The 19,877-nt window shown below is 40.5% G+C and overlaps 1 protein-coding gene across 4 annotated transcripts in view; it reads right to left on the bottom strand.

Moving 5' to 3' along the window:
- LOC117520001 (hemicentin-1) overlaps positions 1–19,877 on the bottom strand; it is a 103,513-nt gene that overhangs the window by 79,377 nt on the left and 4,259 nt on the right. The window contains exon 1 of one of the 4 annotated variants that reach the window (XM_034181296.1): positions 1,978–2,132. The exons of 2 other annotated variants lie outside the window; for them this stretch is intronic. In XM_034181296.1, the coding sequence (XP_034037187.1) occupies positions 1,978–2,026 (49 nt within the window). In that variant the 5' untranslated portion in view covers positions 2,027–2,132. Of the gene's footprint in view, positions 1–1,977; positions 2,133–19,877 lie in introns of those variants that run through there. One more of the 4 variants, XM_034181295.1, reaches the window with a different exon arrangement.

Genomic DNA, 19,877 nt, shown 5'->3' with positions numbered 1-19,877 from the left:
TTTGAGAACTCTCTCTCATCCATGAAGCCCCTATGGTCTACAGACTCAGGCTGGGCAGACACTGTACAATATTTTCAATCGTTGTACTTGGCTCCAGCTCAAACTGTGCAAAAAAACCGCAGAGTTTAAAAGTTCAGAGCACACGATTCATGTACTCACACTGTACGGCCCGATGCTCTGATGCGATCTGACTGCTCACATTGTACGTTCAAAAACCACACGTCGGAAGGTTTTTTTCTTAAAAAAAAAAAAAATTATTTCATGCCTATCAGTGCGCACAGTGAGTGAAATCAGGTGGGGGGAGACTGACCGTATATGCGCGCGCGCACACACACACAGCAGACAGCAACATGATCCATGAGAGGACGGTAAAAAAAAACATAAACATTCATAACAGGTGTTGCTACTTACACTGTTGTATAAATAAACTATATTTCATACGGAGTCATACAGCTGTGCAAGGTGCAGAAACTTACTCCCTCATCTGTCGTAAATCCTGCTGTTGTCTGCTGTGTGCGCGCGCGCATATACATTCAGTCTCCCACCGCCTCATTCCTCTCTGTGCGCGCTGATAGGCATGAACTTTAATATGATATTAGGTTATTACGAGAGAACACACACACACACACACAAAAAAAAAACATAAGACTTTACATGAGATCACTGTGTGCTCTCTCCGGTGTTTGCTCATGCACAGTGCGCGGGGTAATCAGCGCGTAGATGCTCGTAGCGCTGCTTCAACAGCGCGGAACCCTCAGGAGCCACGACGGCCGACCAAAATATCAAACAAGTTTGATTTTCATCCGACCATACGATTCCTGATCGGGAGGTGGTCGTGAGATGTTAATCGCAGCTCGTTGCTCCATGTAGACTGCACCATTCAGGACGCACGATTAAGCTGAAACTCGGCGCAATCCAAAAAATTCTCGCACGAGTGAAAAATCGTCTGAAAAAGGGCCAAAACTCGCACAGTGTAAGCCCGCCTTCAGACTCACACAGAGTTCCAAGCTGGAGAGGTTCAGTTCTTGACTAACCCTAACCCTAACCCTGCTGGGTTCAGCCTGACATCACTGACACCTCCTCAGCTCTCACAATCACTGCTTTCATACAATTCATCTTCTCAGTGAAAGCATCATATTCCCATGACTCATTTCACACACTGTATATAAGTGTGAGATTTCATGCATACTGCTCTCAATTGTTCATTTCACATTAAGAGCAAATAATTCAGTCTTTCTGCTGATGATGTTACACAATTACTGACTAAATCTCATCATTGTAAAGACATAAAATATAACACAATGCTAAAATACCCTCGGTCATATGAGCATAAAAATAGGAATCACAATGTGACCTTTTGACCTCTTAAAATAGGTCACAGTTAGCCATCTTTGAACTTGTCCAAGGTCTGTGTCTGATCTGCTGTGATGACGCCTAACGAGAGCAACAGAAAAAAGTATAACCAGCGCTCCTTTAATTAGGATTATTACATCAAACATGACTTCCTCAAAGGATCCATCAGCAAAGGACGTTTCACAAATAATATAGTTATATTAGAGACAGCAGGTCTCCTAACCTAAAAGTATTTGAAGAGTGATGTACTGATGTACAGATTAAACACATTTCTTGAATAAATGCATCTTATGTTATCGTATGTTTATTTTTTTTTCTACTTTAAAAATAAACTAAAGGTTGTTGGTTCATTACAGCACTTTGACAAGCGGAAAAATATAATTTCATTCCACAACAGTGGCGGTGAAGTTCAGCTCCTGCGCCTAGTATCTACACTCTCTCTAAAAAATAATCAGATAAAACCTAAACAAATTTTGTGTTTCTTTATTGTTTAATATCAATAAAGAAGCACAAAATTTGCTTTCACACTGAAGGTCATTTGGTTCTTGAGTATTTCTGTCAGTGGACATGATGTGTCCATCAAGCTGACATAATATTAAATCCTAAATGTTAAAATCAACTCACTGTGACAGACTCCAAGTATCACCAACAACAAGGCAACGGCAGCTTCCATCTGTCCTCAAAGTTCAGCCTTTGAAAACATTTACACCTGAAATAAGTCCCGCTACTGTCTGAATACTGGCATAAAACTCAGAGCAGAGTGCTGCTGTATTCAACTTTTTAGAGTCAAAAGGGGAAGGAAGTCTCAGATTTCAAACTGTTTAAACTGAGCGATCAAGGGAGAAGGGCCTTTGTCAGGGAGATGGCCAAGAACCCGATGGTCACTCTGTCAGAGCACCAGCATTCCTCTGTGGAGAGAGGAGAACCTTCCAGAAGGACAAACATCTCTGCAGCAATCCACCAATCAAGCCTGTATGGTAGAGTGTCCAGACAGAAGCCACTCCTTAGGCACACAGCAGCCCACCTGGAGTTTGCCAAAAGGCACCTGATGGACTCTCAGACCATGAGAAACAAAATTCTCTGGTCTGATGAGACAAAGATTTAACTCTTTGGTGTGAATGCCAGGAATCATGTTTGGAGGAAACCAGGTACCATCCCTACAGTGAAGCATGGTGGTGGCATCATGCTGCGGGGATGTTTTTCAGCAGCAGGAACTGAGACACTAGTCAGGATTGAGAGAAACATGAATGCAGCAATGTACAGAGACATTTTGGATGAAAACCTGCTCCAGAGTGCTCTTGACCTCAGACTGGGACAACGGTTCTTCATTCAGCAGGGCAATGACCCAAAGCACACAGCTAAGATATCAAAGGAGTGACTTCAGGACAACTCTGTGAATGTCCTTGAGTGGCCCAGCCAGAGCCAAGATCTGAATCTGATGGAACATCTCTGGAGAGATCTGAAAATGGCTGTGCACCGACGCTCCCCATCCAACCAGATGGAGCTTGAGAGGTGCTGCAAAGAGGAATGGAAAAAACTGCCCTGTAAACCCGACTGTTCAAATTAATTAAAAAGACTAAGCAGTGTGAACTCAAAGTTTTAAGAAAATGTTCTACTTACTGAAATATTCCAAGTTTCTGTAACACGGCTGTACTTTGAGTAAATTAAACTCAGAATTTGTGATTGACTTGAAGTAATTGTATAATAAGTAAGTAAAATTTCAAAGCATAATTTAAGCACAACTTCAAAGACATAAGTAGTTATATATGAAAATATTTGAGTTGATTTAATGAACACTTTACCAGGCATGGTGGGCAAGTGGCTAGTGGGCTTTATTTTGGTGCCGAAGGTTCCCAGTTCAAACCCCACTCCTGCCTCATTCTTTCATGTAATGTGGAGTTGAATCAGGAAGGGTAGCTGGTGTAAAACTTGTGCCAGCTCAACATGCAGGTCCACCTCCGATCTGCTGTGGTGACCCCAAATGAAAAACAAGGGAGCAGCCGAAGGGACTTATTTTCTCTGAATAAACACTTTCATTTAATTGTTGTCATGAGGTACAAACAGCATATAATTGAAAGTTTTAAATTCTGGGAACAATTAAGTTTATGAACTCAAACATTTTGTGGCAATTAACTGCCTCAATATTTTTGAGTTCTGCTAACTTGTTCGGGTTTACAGTGTGCCCAGTGATAAGTGCGCCAAGTGTACTGCATCATATTCAAGGAGACTTGAGGCTGTAATTGCTGCCAAAGGTGCATCAACAATGTACTGAATAAAGGGTGTGAATACTTACGTACGTGTGATTTCTTCATCAATTTCAATTTAACCACTAGATGGTGGATGCAGCCTGTGAGCTATTGCCAGGCAGCTGCCATCTTGTTTAGTGTTATTGCGTGTCATCAGGCATTAGATTAAATAGAAATAGATAATGCGGTGACTTAAACTTGGGTTAAAGTGATCTGAAAATGCCGTTTTGTGTAGCGTTTGGGTGCAGCAACAAGCTGACAAAGGATTGTTGAGTGAGATTTTCACAAATGATGTGGGGAAATGATTAAAATTGCTGAATAAATGTTAGAAAATGATTTTTTTTTTTTTGTGCCAATCTGTATTCTGTCATATGGAAGCCCGTTTGCACCACTTGAAAAAAAGTTTTTTTGTTAATTGCGAGATAGTATCTCACAATTCTGACTTATCTCACAATTTTGAGTTACTATCTCGCAATTCTGACTTATTATCTCACAATTATGACTTATTATCTCACAATTTTGAGTTACTATCTCGCAATTCTGACTTATTATCTCACAATTATGACTTATTATCTCACAATTATGACTTATTATCTCACAATTATGACTTATTATCTCACAATTATGACTTATTATCTCACAATTCTGACTTATTATCTCACAATTATGACTTATTATCTCACAATTTTGAGTTACTATCTCGCAATTCTGACTTATTATCTCACAATTCTGACTTATTATCTCACAATTCTGAGTTACTATCTTGCAATTCTGAGATACTTTACGTTACAAAATGCATTGCCCCCTATATGGTCATTCCATTCGATCATTGAAAGCTATTTTCGGTGTGGTTTCACAAACAGTGAGATTCGGACACTATTACATGAGGAGGATGACATTGAAATAAGCCTCCGAACTTTACAAAGAACTTTGGCAAGAAACCATCTCTAGCGTAGGCGAAATAAAATGGATGTTGTCGAAGTGGTGGAGTTCATCCATCAGCAGCTACAGATGTCGGGTCAACAACACGGCGACAGATGGATACACCAGAAGTGCTGGACGGCTGGCATAACCACGGACAGAGAAACTGTCCATCTGTTGTTAAGACTCATGGATGGTGGTGGTGTAGATTTACGAGCAAGGCATCGCTTGAGACGTGTTGTGCCGGATTCAGCTCCCCTGCCGTGAAAAGCACCGCCTTTGCGGGAACGCGCATTTGAACCTCGTCGCCTTTAAACTCACATTTAACAGCACAGATACACAGTTTGCGCAACAAAAACGTACACAAATCAATATGATCCTTATTCTATCTCACGTTGTCTCCAGATATGTGGGAGTGAACAGAATATGTTCATATTTACGAGCACTAATTGGCTGGTTTTGTTCAGTAGGAACGAAGCATCTGATATTATCATGTTTATTTTATGACGTTTCATCACACAATGGTGTTTGTTTTAGTGTTTATTTGTTTAAATGATTTTAATTTTATTCATTGATGTTATAAATGAATATGCAGCTTGAATCACTGTGGAACGTTTGAGGACCCTGTTGAAATTAGCGTCCATTCCTATTTTCTGTATATGTATTATGTCTGTATATAATATATTAATTTATTCAGAGTATCCTAATCATCATCAGAATTATTATATTATTATTATTATTATTGTTATTATTACTACTATGTATTATTATTATAAAAATGTACACAAAACAATGGTTATCACTCCATGTAATAGTAACTCAGAATTGCGAGATAATAAGTCAGAATTGTGAGATAATATCTCGCAATTAATCAAAAAAACTTTTTTTCAAGTGGCACAAACGGACTTCCATACTGTCAAGTAGTGCCTGAATGCTTTGTCGTGATAAATATCGCACCATTCATTTAGCGATTCAATTAGAAGTCTCTCTTTCATAAGTCTCAATTTATCCCTTTTTAATTAGCCTCTGGGTTTTTCCTTCACATCAGGTTTTCCATCCTGAGATCCAGGTTTTCTGTAAGAGCGTATTCATAGAATAGAAATGCTTTTTCTCTCATTTTGGTGGGTGACATGACAGTCAGTTTGACAGTGTTCTACTAAAATAAAAATATACAAGAATGAGATTAATTTTTCTGTGATATACTCCATATTCCAGTGTAGTGTTTTCAGATTTTCTGGAATAATCTTATTTTCACCCTGGCTGGCGTGGAGCAGTGGTCCATAAAAGCAGCACTGCAGGTGGGTTAAGAGCAGTCTTTAATATTAATATCTTTAATATGATGCGAGCATGCGAAGCTCTTACTTTCACCCCTGATTATTTCCCATCTGTAACTTAACTTCCTAATGAAATTAATTCAGGATCACACTCGTATCTCGTGTCGTGGCAGACATACTGTGTTTGAAAATTAAGAGAAAACAGCTGTGAATTAATTAACATGATTGAAAAATGACAGCCAGTATTGCTGTATGTTTATGATATGAATAATTTTTGTAAAATAGAAAATAAAGTTATCTGTTAAACACTGGCTAAGAATCAGTGTGAAGTGTCAGGATGTAAACAGGAAACCTGCTCTCTGAAGATTGCGTAACTTTCTAAAGTTCAGCCACACATTTGCTGATGGTGAAGAAATGTACTTTTAGGAAGTGATGTTGTCTGTGTGGTGGCATATGGAGCAACAGAGTTGGTTTTTGAATGATACCTTTATGTGCTGAGCAAAGACAAAAGTAAGAAGCTAACAAATCAGTAAGGTCAGTATTTTATTTTTGAGATGTTGATTTGGTAACATTGTATTTACAGAAGGTACAGTAATGACATCCATGTTTGTTTGTCACAATAGCCAAAGAAAGAAAGGTATAAACACTGGTGGGCACAGTTAACCGAAAAGTTAGCTTTAGTAACTGCTAATCCACTAAATGAAAAGTTAACTTTTATAATGCTAAACCAATAAACTGCTAAAAAAAAAAAAAAATTACCAGAATTTACAGGTAACCCCCAACTTTCAGTATCCTGAATTTTGGTTGTTTTTGGGACAAAGTGCCGTGTCCCGTGTTTTATGTTGAGACAAACAGTGAGGAAAATAAGTATTTGAACACCCTGCGGTTTTGCAAGTTCTCCCACTTAGAAATCATGGAGGGATCTGAAATTTTCATCTTAGGTGCATGTCCACTGTGAGAGACATAATCAAAAAAAAAAAAAAATCCGGAAATCACAATGTATGATTTTTTTAAATAATTTATTTGTATGTTACTACTGCAGAGCAGGGGTGGTGGCCAAGTGGTTAATGCGCTTGGTTTCAGTTCAGAAGGTTCCGGGTTCAAATCCCACCCCTGCCACATTTCTCCATGTAATGTGGAGTTGCGTCAGGAAGGGCATCCGGGGTAAAACTTGTGCCAATTCTACATACAGATCCACTTTGGATTTGCTGTGGCAACCCTGAGTGCAAACAAGGGAGCAGCCGAAGGGACTTTACTTTTATGTTACTGCTGCAAATAAGTATTTGAACACCTACCAACCAGCAAGAATTCTGGCTCACACAGACCTGTTAGTTTTTCTTTAAGAAGCCCTCTTATTCTGCACACTTTACCTGTATTAATTGCACCTGTTTGAACTTGTTACCTGTATAAAAGACACCTGTTCACACACTCAATCAATCACACTCCAACATGTCCACCATAGCCAAGACCAAAGAGCTGTCTAAGGACACCAGAGAAAAAACTGTAGACCTGCACAAGTCTGGGATGGACTACAGGACAACAGGCAAGCAGCTTGGTAGAAGACAACAACTGTTATGATTATTTATTAGAAAGTGGAAGAAACACAAGATGACTGTCAATCTCCCTCGGTCTGGGATTCCATGCAAGATCTCACTTAGTGGGGTAAGGATGATTCTGAGAAAGCCCAGAACTACAGGAGGACCTGGTCAATGACCTGAAGAGAGCTGGGACCACAGTCACAAAGATTACATTAGTAACACATGATGCTGTCATGGTTTAAAATCCTGCAGGGCAGCAAGGTCCCCCGGCTCAAGCCAGCACATGTCCAGGCCCGTTTGAAGTTCACCAGTGACCATCTGGGTGATCCAGAGGAGGCATAGGAGAAGGTCATGTGGTCAGATGAGACCAGAATAGACCTTTTTGGAATCAACTCCACTTACCATGTTTAGAGGATGAGAACAACCCCAAGAAAACCATCCCAACCGTGAAGCATGGGGGTGGAAACATCATACTGTGGGGGTGCTCTTCTGCAAAGGGGACAGGACGACTGCACCGTATTGAAGGGAGGATGGATGGGGTTATGTATTGTGAGATTTTGACAAACAACCTCCTTCACTCAGTAAGAGCATTGAAGGTGGGTCATGGCTGGGTCTTCCAGCATGACAGTGACCCCAAACACACAGCCAGGGCAACTAAGGAGGGACTCCGTAAGAAGCATTTCAAGGTCCTGGAGTGGCCTGGCCAGTCTCCAGACCTGAACTCAATAGAAAATCTTTGGAGGGAGCTGAAACTCCAAACCTGAAAGATCTAGAGAAGATCTGTACGGAGGAGTGGGCCAAAATCCCTGCTGCAGTGTGTGCAAACCTGGCAAAAAAAAACTACAGGAAATGTTTGACCTCTGTAATTGCAAACAAAAGCTACTGCACCAAATATTAACATTGATTTTCACAGGTGTTGAAATACTTATTTGCAGCAGTAACATACAAATAAATTATTTTAAAAAATCATACATTGTGATTTCTGGATTTTTTTTTTTTTAGATTATGTCTCTCACAGTGGACATGCACCTAAGATGAAAATTTCAGACCCCTCCATGATTTCTAAGTGGGAGAACTTGCAAAGCAGCAGGGTGTTCAAATACTTATTTTCCTCACTGTACACCCAGAGCAGACAAACATTGAGGGACTTATTTAAAAGCATAAAGTTTATTGGTATTATTATACTTTTTTTTTTTTGAATTTGAAATTTTAAGGAATTTATTTTTGAGACAATGGATGCCTGAATGGAGCACTGTGGTAAGGGATTTCTTTAAAAACACTGCATTTCTTCAATAATTGCCATGATAAGGAACTGAAGTATTTCTCAGTTGTCTTCCAAAACAGGGACATCTTACCGTCATGCTGTGGTGATGAAACCAAATGAAAAGATGTTAACAGGTCAGCTTAAGACTTTATATTTACTCAGTGTGTGACAGTTCTGTAATGTGGTGAATGTGATGACATGTGCACCAGCTCATACTCCAAGTCCTGACCTGTAGTATGAGGACAAGCCCAGATATTGTCACTGATATGAACAAAAGTGTAGAATTTGTGTTTTGATGATTGTATTTTTGAGAATATCATGTTATCCTTGAAAATAAGGGAATAAATTTTATTTTGGTAAGAAATAGATGCCAAAGAAACATGCAACATTTATACATTTCAAAAGCTCCTCGATTAAATGGAGTTGTTGTACTTACTCCATACCAGCAGGGGGCAGAGACGAGTAGTGTTTTTCTCTGCATTCTCGTAACTGCAGAGAACTATAAGACACTGACATAGTGTTGCCGGGCCTTGTCATTTCTTTTCTGTGTTTCAGGTTGGTTATGTGTAAAACAACAATAAAACAGGATAAAACCATGTTAGGATGTCAGCTAACTACTTTGACTAAGTAGTTTTGTCAGACATTTGGTTTTGTCATTGTTTAAGATTCAGCTATGGCAAAGCTACGCCTAACTGAGGGAAGCTAGCAAATGACAGTGACACATTTGTTTTGCTGGATAGATAATTCTCCACTTTGGTTTATTTTGAAATGCTTAATAGCCCACATGGCCATTAGGCCCCATAAAAACAGCAACATTACTTTATCATCACCGCCCGCATGCCGAAAACAGCCTGGTTCTTCTTCTTTGTCTCTCAGCTGTTCCCGTTAGGGGTCGCCACAGCAGATCAATCGCTCCATCCTCAGCATCCTTCTCCTTGTATAACCTGGGTACCTCCTCTGCACATGTCCAAACCATCTCAATCTCGCCTCTCTGACTTTGTCTCCAAACCGTCCTACCTGAGCTGTCCCTCTGATATGTTCATTCCTAATCTTGTCCATTCTTGTCACTCCCAAAGAGAATCTCAACATCTTCAGCTCTGCCACCTCCAGCTCTGCCTCCTGTCTTTTTGTTAGTGTCACCGTCTCTAAGCCGTACAACATAGCTGGTCTCACTACTGTCTTGTAAACTTTCCCCTTCACTCTTGCTGATATTCTTCGGCCACAAATCACTCCTGCCACCTTTCTCCACCCACTCCACCCTGCCTTTACTCTCTTCTTCACCTCTCTACCACACTCTCCATTACTTTGAACAGTTGACCCCAAATATTTAAACTCCTCTACTTTCACTTCTACTCCTTGTAACTGCACTATTCCACTGGGCTCCCTCCCATTCACACAAGTGTACTCAGTCTTACTTCTACTGACTTTCATTCCCCTTCTCTCCAAAGCATATCTCCACCTCTCCAGACTAGACTCAACTTGCTCTCTACTCTCACTACAGATCACAATGTCATCTGCAAACATCATAGTCCATGGGGACTCCTGTCTGATCTCATCTGTCAACCTGTCCATCACCACTGCAAACAAGAAAGGACTTGTGATCCTTGGTGTAATTCCACATCCACCTTGAATGAGTCTGTCATTCCGACTGCGCATCTCACCGCTGTCACACTATTCTTGTACATGTCCTGCACGACCCTAACATACTTCTCTGCCACTCCAAACCTCCTCATACAATACCACAGCTCTTCTCTTGGCACGCTATCATAAGCTTTTTCTAAGTCCACAAACACACAATGTAACTCTTTCTGGCCTTCTCTGTACTTCTCCAACAGTATTCTCAGAGCAAACATTGCATCTGCAGTGCTCTTTCTCGGCATGAAACCATATTGCTGCTCACAGATCTTCACCTGTTTTCTAAGCCTAGCTTCTACTACTCTTTCCCATAACTTCATGCTGTGGCTGATCAACTTTATGCCTCTGTAGTTACTGCAGCTCTGCACATCACCCTTGTTCTTGAAAATAGGAACCAGCACACTTCGTCTCCACTCCTCGGACATCCTTTCACTTTCTAAGATTTTATTAAACAATCTGGTTAGAAACTCTACTGCCATCTCTCCTAGACATTTCCATGCCTCCACTGGAATGTCATCTGGGCCAACTGCCTTTCCACTCTTCATCCTCTTCATAGCAGCCCTCACTTCTTCCTTACTAATCTCTTGTACTTCCTGATTTACTCTCACCACATCATCCAGCCTTTTCTCTCGCTCATTTTCTTTATTCATCAGCTCTTCAAAATATTCCCTCCACCTTCTCAGCACACACTCCTCACTTGTCAGCACATTACCATGTGCATCTTTTACCACCCTAACATGCTGCATGTCCTTTCCAGCTCTGTCCCTTTGTCTGGCCAATCAGTGCAAGTCCTTTTCTCCTTCCTTACTATTCAACTTCTTGTACAGCTCGCAATATGCCTTTTCCTTTGCTTTTGCCACTTCTCTTTTCGCCTTACACTGCATCTCCTTGTACTCCTGTCTACTTTCTTCATCTCTCCGACTATGCCAAAACGTTTTCCCAACCTCTTTCTCCTTATGCTTTACTGGACCTCTTCATTCCACCACCAAGTCTCCTTGTCTTCCTTCCACTGTCCAGAAGTCATACCCAGTACTGTCCTAGCTGTCTCCCTCACCACATCTGCAGTACTTTAAAAGTTGTCCAAAATTTCTTCCCCTCCAACCAGTGCTTCTCTCACCCGCTCGCTAAATTTGACACAACAGTCTTCCTCCTTCAGCTTCCACCATCTGATCCTTTGTTGAGCTCTCACTCTCTTCTTCTTTACCTCTAAAGTCATCCTACAAACAACCATCCTATGCTGTCTGACGACACTCTCTCCTGCCACCACCTTACAGTCTGATTTCTTTTAGCTTGCATCTCCTATAAAGAATGTAGTCCACCTGTGTGCACCTTCCTCCACTCTTATACAGTAGTGTTCAGAATAATAGTAGTGCTATGTGACTAAAAAGATTAATCCAGGTTTTGAGTATATTTCTTATTGTTACATGGGAAACAAGGTACCAGTAGATTCAGTAGACTCTCACAAATCCAACAAGACCAAGCATTCATGATATGCACACTCTTAAGGCTATGAAATTGGGCTATTAGTAAAAAAAAGTAGAAAAGGGGGAATTCACAATAATAGTAGCGTCTGCTGTTGACGCTACAAACTCAAAACTATTATGTTCAAACTGCTTTTTTAGCAATCCTGTGAATCACTAAACTAGTATTTAGTTGTATAACCACAGTTTTTCATGATTTCTTCACATCTGTGAGGCATTAATTTTGTTGGTTTGGAGCCAAGATTTTGCTTGTTTACTAGTGTGCTTGGGGTCATTGTCTTGTTGAAACACCCATTTCAAGGGCATGTCCTCTTCAGCATAAGGCAACAGGACCTCTTCAAGTATTTTGACATATCCAAACTGATCCATGATACCTGGTATGCAATATATAGGCCCAACACCATAGTAGGAGAAACATGCCCACATCATGATGCTTGCACCACCATGCTTCACTGTCTTCACTGTGAACTGTGGCTTGAATTCAGAGTTTAGGGGTCATCTCACAAACTGTCCGCGGCCCTTGGACCCAAAAAGAACAATTTTACTCTCATCAGTCCACAAAATATTCCTCCATTTCTCTTTAGGCCAGTTGATATTTTCTTTGGCAAATTGTAATCTCTTCTGCACATGTCTTTTATTTAACAGAGGGAAATATATATATATATATATATATATATATATATATATATATATATATATATATATATATACCCTAATAATAATATAAATATTATAAATATATATTGCAAATAAATTAACTTCACACAGGCGTCTTCTAACTGTCACAGCACTTACAGGTAACTCCAGACTGTCTTTGATCATCCTGGAGCTGATCAATGGGTGAGCCTTTGCCATTCTGGTTATTCTTCTATCCATTTTGATGGTTGTTTTCCGTTTTCTTCCACGCGTCTCTGTTTTTTTTTTTTGTTTTTGTTTTTTCCATTTTAAAGCATTGGATATCATTGATGTAGATGAACAGCCTATAATTTTTTGCACCTGTGTATAAGTTTTCCCCTCTCCAATCACCGTTTTAATCAAACTACGCTGTTCTTCAGAACAATGTCTTGAACGTCCCATTTTCCTCAGGCTTTCAAAGAGAAAACATGTTCAACAGGTGCTGGCTTCATCCTTAAATAGGGGACACCTGATTCACACCTGTTTGTTCCACAAAATTGACAAACTCACTGACTGAATGCCACACTACTATTATTGTGAACACCCCCTTTTCTACTTTTATTTACTAATAGTCCCATTTCATAGCCTTAAGAGTGTGCATATCATGAATGCTTGGTCTTGTGGATTTGTGAGAATCTACTGAATCTACTGGTACCGTGTTTCCCATGTAACAATAAGAAATATACTCAAAACCTGGATTAATCTTTTTAGTCACATAGCACTACTATTATTCTGAACACTACTGTATGTTACCCTGTGCTTCTCCCTTTTCTGAAAGTAGGTATTCACCACAGCCATTTCCATCCTTTTTACAAAATCAACTACCATCTGTCCTTCCCCATTCCTATCCTTGATACCATATCTACCCATTACTTCCTCATCACCTCTGTTCCCTTTACCAACATACCCATTGAAGTCTGCTCCTATCACCACTCTTTCATGCTTGGGCACACTCTCCACCACCTCATCTAACACACTCCAGAAATATTCTTTCTCCTTCATCTCATAACCTACCTGTGGGGCATATGCACTGATGATATTCATCATCACCCCTTCAACTTCCAACTTCACACTCATCACCCTGTCAGACACTCGCTTAACCTCCAACACACTTTTAACATACTCTTCCTTTAAAATGACCCCAACACCATTTTTCTTCCTGTCCTCACCATGGTACAACAACTTGTTCCCACCGCCGATGCGCCTGCTCTTACTTCCCTTCCACTTGGTCTCTTGCACACACAATATGTCTACCTGTCTTCTCTCCATCAAATCAGCCAGCTCTCTCCCTTTACCAGTCATACTACCAACATTCAAAGTCCTCACTCTCATTTCCACCCTTCTAGTTTTCTTCTCCCGCTGTTTGTGGAAACGTTCTCCTCCTCTTCTTCGTCATCTTCGTCCAGCAGTAGCCCACTTTCCACTGGCACCCTGTTGGGTAATAGCATCGGTGGCGGACGTTGTTAACCCGGGCCACGACCGATCTGGTATGGAAATTCGATTCTTAGTCTGCATAGTTGGGTTGGCTTGTTTTACGCCGGATGCCCTTCCTGACGCAACCCTCCTCATTTATCCGGGCTTGGGACCGGCACTCAAAATGTAATGGCTGCACACCCCATGTGGCTGAGTTAAACAGCCTGGATCAATTTTTTTTATTATTATTCATTTATTTGTTTATTTATTTATTTTTGGCAAATTTTATTGAGAGCGGTATAGCTGGTGCAAGAACCGGCACGTCTGCTAGGTGCTGAGTATGCTTTGGCTGAAGTTAACAGAGCCTCATGAAATATTTATTCTATTAAATTAATAATAAAAAAAATCATTATTTGTTTTATATAACGCTAAAACAGATCCTTGTCATTTGATATTTTATTAATTTAGAAACATCAGAAAAAGGACTTACATTTTGGTGTGCAATATTGGTTCTTTGACATGAACAGGTTCCAAACAGCCCAACACAAACTTTAAATAAGAGTCCAGAATTGTTCTGTCAACTTGAAAAAACAGTCAGATGGATAGTTCAAAAACAATTCTGACGATGTAGTCCATGACACCGTGCACTGACTTTGTGTACAGACTGCTGTCTTCTTTCCTCAGTTCAGTGAAAAATCTCAGACATTTGTCCAGCGCTTCATCCTTTCATTGATGGGTGCAAATTGCTAATTAACCCCTTAATTACTACTAATTAGTGGACTTCTTTAGTGGTCTTTCCCATTGAAAATATTTTCTTAATTTATGTTTTTGAAGTCAGTACACCAATACCTTTAAACAGAATGTCATATTTTATTTGGGCACAAATTACTAATTCATTTATTATATTAGGGGGACTTTAAGTGGAACCCCCTTCTTATTTAAACAAGCTCACAAAAAATAGATTCTTAAGTAAGCAATTTTGATTTTGGTCACTCCGATCTATGTTTTAGTCAAAGTTTCATTGATGGGCTCAAATTGCTAATTAACACCTTAATTACTGCTAATTGGGGGACTTCTTAAGAGGCCTTTCACGCTGAATAAGTTTTCTTAAGTTGTATTTTTAGGATCAGTACACCAATACCTTTCAGTAGACAGTAATATTTTATTTTGGCACAAATTTCTGGTTTATAACTATTTTGGGGTTACTTTCAGTGGCTCCCCCTCCTTTATCCCACATTTGTGGAACTTAAGAATGCTGTTTCTAAAGACCCTAAGTAACACCACATGTAGTGCTCACCTCAAACCTCTTGGGCAAAAATTGCTAATGAAACCCCATTGGGCTCCCGGACCAACAGCTCTTCATGCCTCTAGACAGCTTACAGCATTGGGGATTTGTTTGTGTGTGTGTGTGCGCGTGTGTGCTAGAAGATTTAGCACTGTCAATTAGCTTATTCAAATCATCATCTGTCAGCAAGACATACTCTGCCATGTTTAGCTAAACACCGTCCCTGGTAGTGTGAGTCCATGTGGTGGTCAGGGCAATAGCACATTTCATATAGAACCAAAATTGCATGCTATAAAGGACTATTGCACACATTAAATGAACAGAATGGCAAATGGTACTACTTGTATTCGTACCCATCAGGCTCAGGAACCAGAGGAGGCTGGGCACAAATGCTAGACTCAGACTCAGGCACTTGGTGTTCAAAGAGGTTTAGTTGAGTCACAGGCAGGCAGTCAATAATCAGCAGCAGTAACAAGTACATCAGGCAGGGCGTGGTCCAGAAAACGGGCAGGTGGTCAAAAAACACGGCAGGCAATCAGAACTTGGACAAAAATAACTCGGAAGGAAGGCTGGAAGCAAAGGCAGTAAAGCACAACAATCTCGCATGGAGAACAGGCACAGCAGGACTAAAATAGAGGGAGTGATTGAAGCAAATGAAACTCAGGTGTGGGGGATGAGCAGGGGAAGGGCATGGCAAACAAAGGGAACAGACACACCCCAAACCAAAGCCCACACCAAAAGGCATGAGAGTGCAGTTCACGAAACAAAGCAGAAAACAAATCCACACAAGAACACAAGACAAAATAAACATACCATCAAACAAACCCCAACCATGACAGTATCATTTGCCATGTCATGTCCATGTCACGTGACATACAAACTACCAATCAAATGGCAAGGATCCACTCAGTCATTATATAAATAATGATATACCATGGTGAATATACTTTACATTTGCCAGTAGTGTAAAATACAGAGACAACAGAACTTGTGAATTTGAACTTTGTTTACTTAGAAACAGTTTGTTATTGGTTTTGTCTTGATGAAAGGACTTAATTTAATGCTCATGTTGAAAGACATTAAATATTGCTATTTATTAATATTTATTTTCTGTTGAGCATGTATTTTCGGTTCCGTCATTTCTTGCTTTTCTTTCTGTATGCTTGAGTCTCTAATTTCGTTCGTGGTTATCTTTTATTTTATTTGTCATTCATGTATTTGTTATCTTCAGTAGTAATTATGTATTCTCGGGTTTTGCTTATTATTTATCTTCAGTGTCTTTTGGTCTGGTTGTGTTCTGTTTTCCTGGGTTTTACTGTCAGTTATCATTCATGGTATGTTTGGTTATTCATTGTATTATTTGTTTCTGTTCATCTTTTATCCTCTGTACAACTTATTGTTTGTTTGCCATGTTTATTGTATTCGCTGTTGTGTGGGTCGCTGAAGAGGAGGTACTGCTGGCCCACCACCAGAGGGCGCCCTGCCTGAAGTGCGGGCTTCAGGACGAGAGGGCGCAACCGCCTCACAGGAGAAACCGGGAGTGACAGCTGTCACTCATCATCATCAACACCAGCTGTCACTCATCTTCACCAAACCATCATCACCATAAAAACCGGGCAGCATCTCCACTTCGCTGCTGAGATATCGTCTACCAAATAGGTAACTTCTCAGCCGTAGTTGTGCCTACGCACGTGCTTTGCTTCTCTCGTTTGTGATCTGTTTGCAGGTGATTCAGCTCGCTACTTCCAGCTGGAGGCTGGGGTTCATGGATGGTCGAGTTGTGAACGGATTTCACTCCGAACTACGTTAAGTAAGAGATTGACTCCGCACTAACTGTGAACTGGGTTTAAAGGTGGAGGTGTTTTTCCCACCCGACTACAGAGAGAACGTTTTTGCTGACTGTTTACTGGGTGTGTACACACACACCCACCATTAACTGTTTCTGCCTCCTGCCAGCAGTACCAGGTCTGACAGCTGGATACGGTGGCCACCTGGGGACTCAGGACTTGGCGGCTCCGGTGTGCTTCAGACCCGTTGGCAGTGGAAATCGTGTGGGACCCGGCTCTTCTCTGGACAGACGTCTTCTATCCTCGAGCCTGCCCACACGTCACCTTTGTATATTGACTGCATACAAATTCTGTGATTGTCTGTATTTCGTTGTGCACATTCACAACAGTAAATTGTTGTTTTTGGCTCATCCATTGTCCATTCATTTACGCCCCCTGTTGTGGGTCCGTGTCACTACACTTTCCCAACATTCGCGTTATGTATCACTCAGTATCTATTCCACTCTAGTTTTGGTTTTGATCAGTAGTTTTCTTGTTTTCCACTTTTTTAGACTAGTCACATTAATTCTTAGTTTGGTGCCTTTTTTTTTGCACCCATTAATTATTGTCTGCCTTTAGCACATCACATTTTCCACCATTAGTTTTTCGAATCACTTAGTTCTCTTGGTTCTGTCTGCATTGTGTTTTTTGTTCCCTCACACTCTTGCACCTGTTTCTCATCTGTCCACCACGCCCTCTTTCCAGATCCTTCAACCACACGTGCATCTTGTTTTCCTGTCACTGTCTTCCTTATTTAAACTGCGTCTGTTCACTTCCTCATTGCACGTTTGTTGATTTTGATCACTTGCCAGTATTTTGTCACTGCCCTGTTTTTGCCTAGCCTTTTTCCCCTCTGCTCTGTTTACCGGATCTTGGTTTTAGCCTCAGCTCTGATTAACCCTGTTCGCTTGTGTACTGAACCCTACTTGTTAATGACCACGTCCTCTGTCTCGCCCCTGTCTGGTACCTTTGCTCCGCGGTCTGCCTTCCTGTACACCGAACCCTTGCCTGTATTAAAGGCCCTTATTCTTTCTCATACGTCCCGCTTGAGAGTATGTGTTTTGTGTCCAGCCTCTGTCTGTGCCTCGCCTCTACTCAGCCTGACAAATATAGACGACACAGAACATTGAGAGGATTATTCAGGAAGACTGCAGAGAACCCTGAGACATCGACACGCTGTTGCCCCGCCTCATCATTTCTTTTGTGTATTTCAGCATAATATCTGTTAATCTGGTGCCGCCACTGTGGTAACATCAAATCAAATCAATTTTATTTATATAGCGCCAAATCACAACAAACAGTTGCCCCAAGGCGCTAACATCATCACAGTTTAAAGAATCTGATGTTTACTCTAGTCTAAGCATTTCCTCAGCTCTCATCTCTGTCTCCTCCTCATCTCCTTTTCCAGTCTCTCCTTTTGTCTGCCCTCTTTTCTCTCTTTTTTGGTCCTGTGTTCCCCTCTGCATGTCTATCCTCCTCTCTTAGTTGTAGTTTTCCACCTTTTAATGCATTTGAAAGTTTTGAAATGGAGAGTTAGTCAAGTCAAAACTTGTGAGAACTTTGTTTCCAGAGCAGATCTGGAACTACGTAGGGCCAGAAGTGAATTCTGCTCAGGGGCCATCATCAAACACAGGTTTACCTGATTACTGTTCCTGTCTCGTTTTGTGAAGTATAGCTCTGTCTTCTCATCAAAATTATCGGCTTTGACATGATGAGTGGGAGATGAAGGTGGAGCTTTGGTTTCATTTATTGGCACGACAATGTGCATAGAAATTACTTGATGAGTTTATAGATGAATTATGATTGAATATGCAATTTTTTTTCATTTCTCCATTTTTTGTTTCAGTGTATTGTGGGATTTGACATCATATTTGAAAACTACTTGTAAATACTGTCATACTTATAAAAGCATTTTCATTTTCTTTTGTATGAAATTCGTGGCATGAAAGTGATTTATTTTTGGATTGGCTCAAAGCCTCTATGAACCAGCACAGGGTGACCTCACACCCGACTGATGGGGCTTTAGAAGACTGAAAAACAAAACTCGAGCACCGCGCTCATAGAGCTGAGACCTCCACCAACACTAGTTTCCAATTCCACAAATTTTTACCTTAAAAAAATCAAGGACAAAGTCCTGTGAGAAGTTACTTTTCATATGCTAAAATGAAATACAACATATAGATTGAAAGGACTTCCCAATGTTAAAAAGAATCAAATATCCGTTAAATCCGCAATACGGATCACATGTGGATCAAACTTAGTCTATTCATTTAGAGCGCCAGTTTGAACCTCATTGTCACAAATGAGAGTGATTGAGGCACTTTTGATTGAGATATAATACAAATTGTACACCAAATGGGCTTTTCAGTATTAAATTCAAATGTCCACAAAATCCACAATCCGGATCTGATCCAGATCCAACTCAGTCAGGTGATAGTGAGTGCCAGTCTGCACCTCACTTTCAAATATGAGGGTGATTGGGGCATGTTTGATTAAGATATAATGCAAAATATACATTAACTGTCATCATGTCAGGTGATAATCAGACTGGAGGTAGTAATGAACATTGTCACAATGCACAGCATGTTGTTGGCTTCAGACCCACAGCATCAGATCCACTAGAGAATGTGCAGCTCTTGAATTTAAACCATGTAATTGTCTGGTAGAGGTGGGCGGATCGATCCTAATATCGCTAATATTGACACCAACGATCGATATCGATATTGAACAATCCTTGTGTAAAAAGATCGATACTACTCATCCTTTTTTTTCTCTACCGCATGCACTGACTGCTGTGCACGCAGATTCATCAAAGTCTACTCTCTGTAAGAGCAGTGCTGCGCTGTGTCATACAACACACAGCAGCGCACCCTTGTATTGTGGTTTGTCAGCCCTCTACTTCAGGAGATTTTGTTTTAAGTTGTGTTGAGTGATATTTTTAAACAAAAATGTTGATTGTGATATGA

Source organism: Thalassophryne amazonica, chromosome 11 (assembly GCF_902500255.1).
Source record: "Thalassophryne amazonica chromosome 11, fThaAma1.1, whole genome shotgun sequence".
Classification (NCBI taxonomy): Eukaryota; Metazoa; Chordata; class Actinopteri; order Batrachoidiformes; family Batrachoididae; genus Thalassophryne; species Thalassophryne amazonica.
This window is presented reverse-complemented; position numbering and strand designations above follow the sequence as displayed.